The 844-nt window shown below is 66.2% G+C and overlaps 1 protein-coding gene across 1 annotated transcript; it reads right to left on the reverse strand.

The window, feature by feature from the left end:
* Window positions 1-199: 199 nt before the first annotated feature.
* Window positions 200-792, reverse strand: DICSQDRAFT_168324 (uncharacterized protein; the record flags this gene model as incomplete). The annotated part of the gene is made up of 2 exons (XM_007363925.1): window positions 200-219; window positions 276-792. Coding segments are annotated over 2 exons (537 nt in total), but the record flags the coding sequence as incomplete, so codon positions are not given.
* Between the last annotated feature and the right edge of the window lie 52 nt (window positions 793-844).

Genomic DNA, 844 nt, shown 5'->3' on the forward strand with positions numbered 1-844 from the left:
GTGCATGGGGGTGGCGCCAGGAGTAGGGCGAGGGCGTATGTGGTTGCCAAAGGGGTGGCGGCAGCCGCATGCGCGGCAGAAGGGAGAGTTGTCCACAGCGCCTGGGCGGTGACGGCCGTAGAGGTGGGAGGTTCCGCACGCAGTGCACGGGATGGGGAGGCCCATTTGGCGGGCGACGGCGGGATTCTGGGAAGGACGATTAGCAGTGCGGGCAGCAGTCTTACGTACCGGGCAGGTGGGAGAGGTGGAGGTGTGGGCCCCGTTGCAGAGCGCACACTGGATGGAGGCGTCCGGAGCCGCACGGGCCGAGTGGTCAGAGGTGCGGTGAGGACCAGCGCACGTGGCGCACTTGGGAGGGGACCGGCAGGCGCTGGCGGGGTGGCCGAGGGCTTGGCAGTTGGTGCATGCGAGGATGCCGCGGCGCACTGGGCACGCGACAGCAATACGGGAACCAGCCCCGAGGTCGAAGACGAGGGTGCCGTTGTGAAGGGCACGGAGGCGCGCGAAGGCGGGAGAGTCTTCCCGAACGTCGACATAGAGAGTCGCGCTGTCGGGCGAGGGGGAGGGGTTCCAGCGGGCCGCCAGGACTAGGTCCCTGGTAAGGGCGCGCCAGGCTGGAGACGGGGAGCGTTGGGCAGCTGCGAGGAGGTAAGCGACCGGGTCGACAGGCTCAGAGGCCCCGCCGACCCGGTAACAGACAGAGGGGAGTTGGGAGATGGAGAGGGAAGAGTAATATACATACGACGTGCTGGTGACCGAGACAGAGAGGATGGTAGATACGCAGGCATCAAGCCTGTGAATATCGTTAGTGGACAGAGGAGAGGAAGGGAAGATGACGAGGTTG

The sequence above is a fragment of the Dichomitus squalens genome, assembly GCF_000275845.1.
Source record: "Dichomitus squalens LYAD-421 SS1 unplaced genomic scaffold DICSQscaffold_7, whole genome shotgun sequence".
Classification (NCBI taxonomy): domain Eukaryota; kingdom Fungi; phylum Basidiomycota; class Agaricomycetes; order Polyporales; family Polyporaceae; genus Dichomitus; species Dichomitus squalens.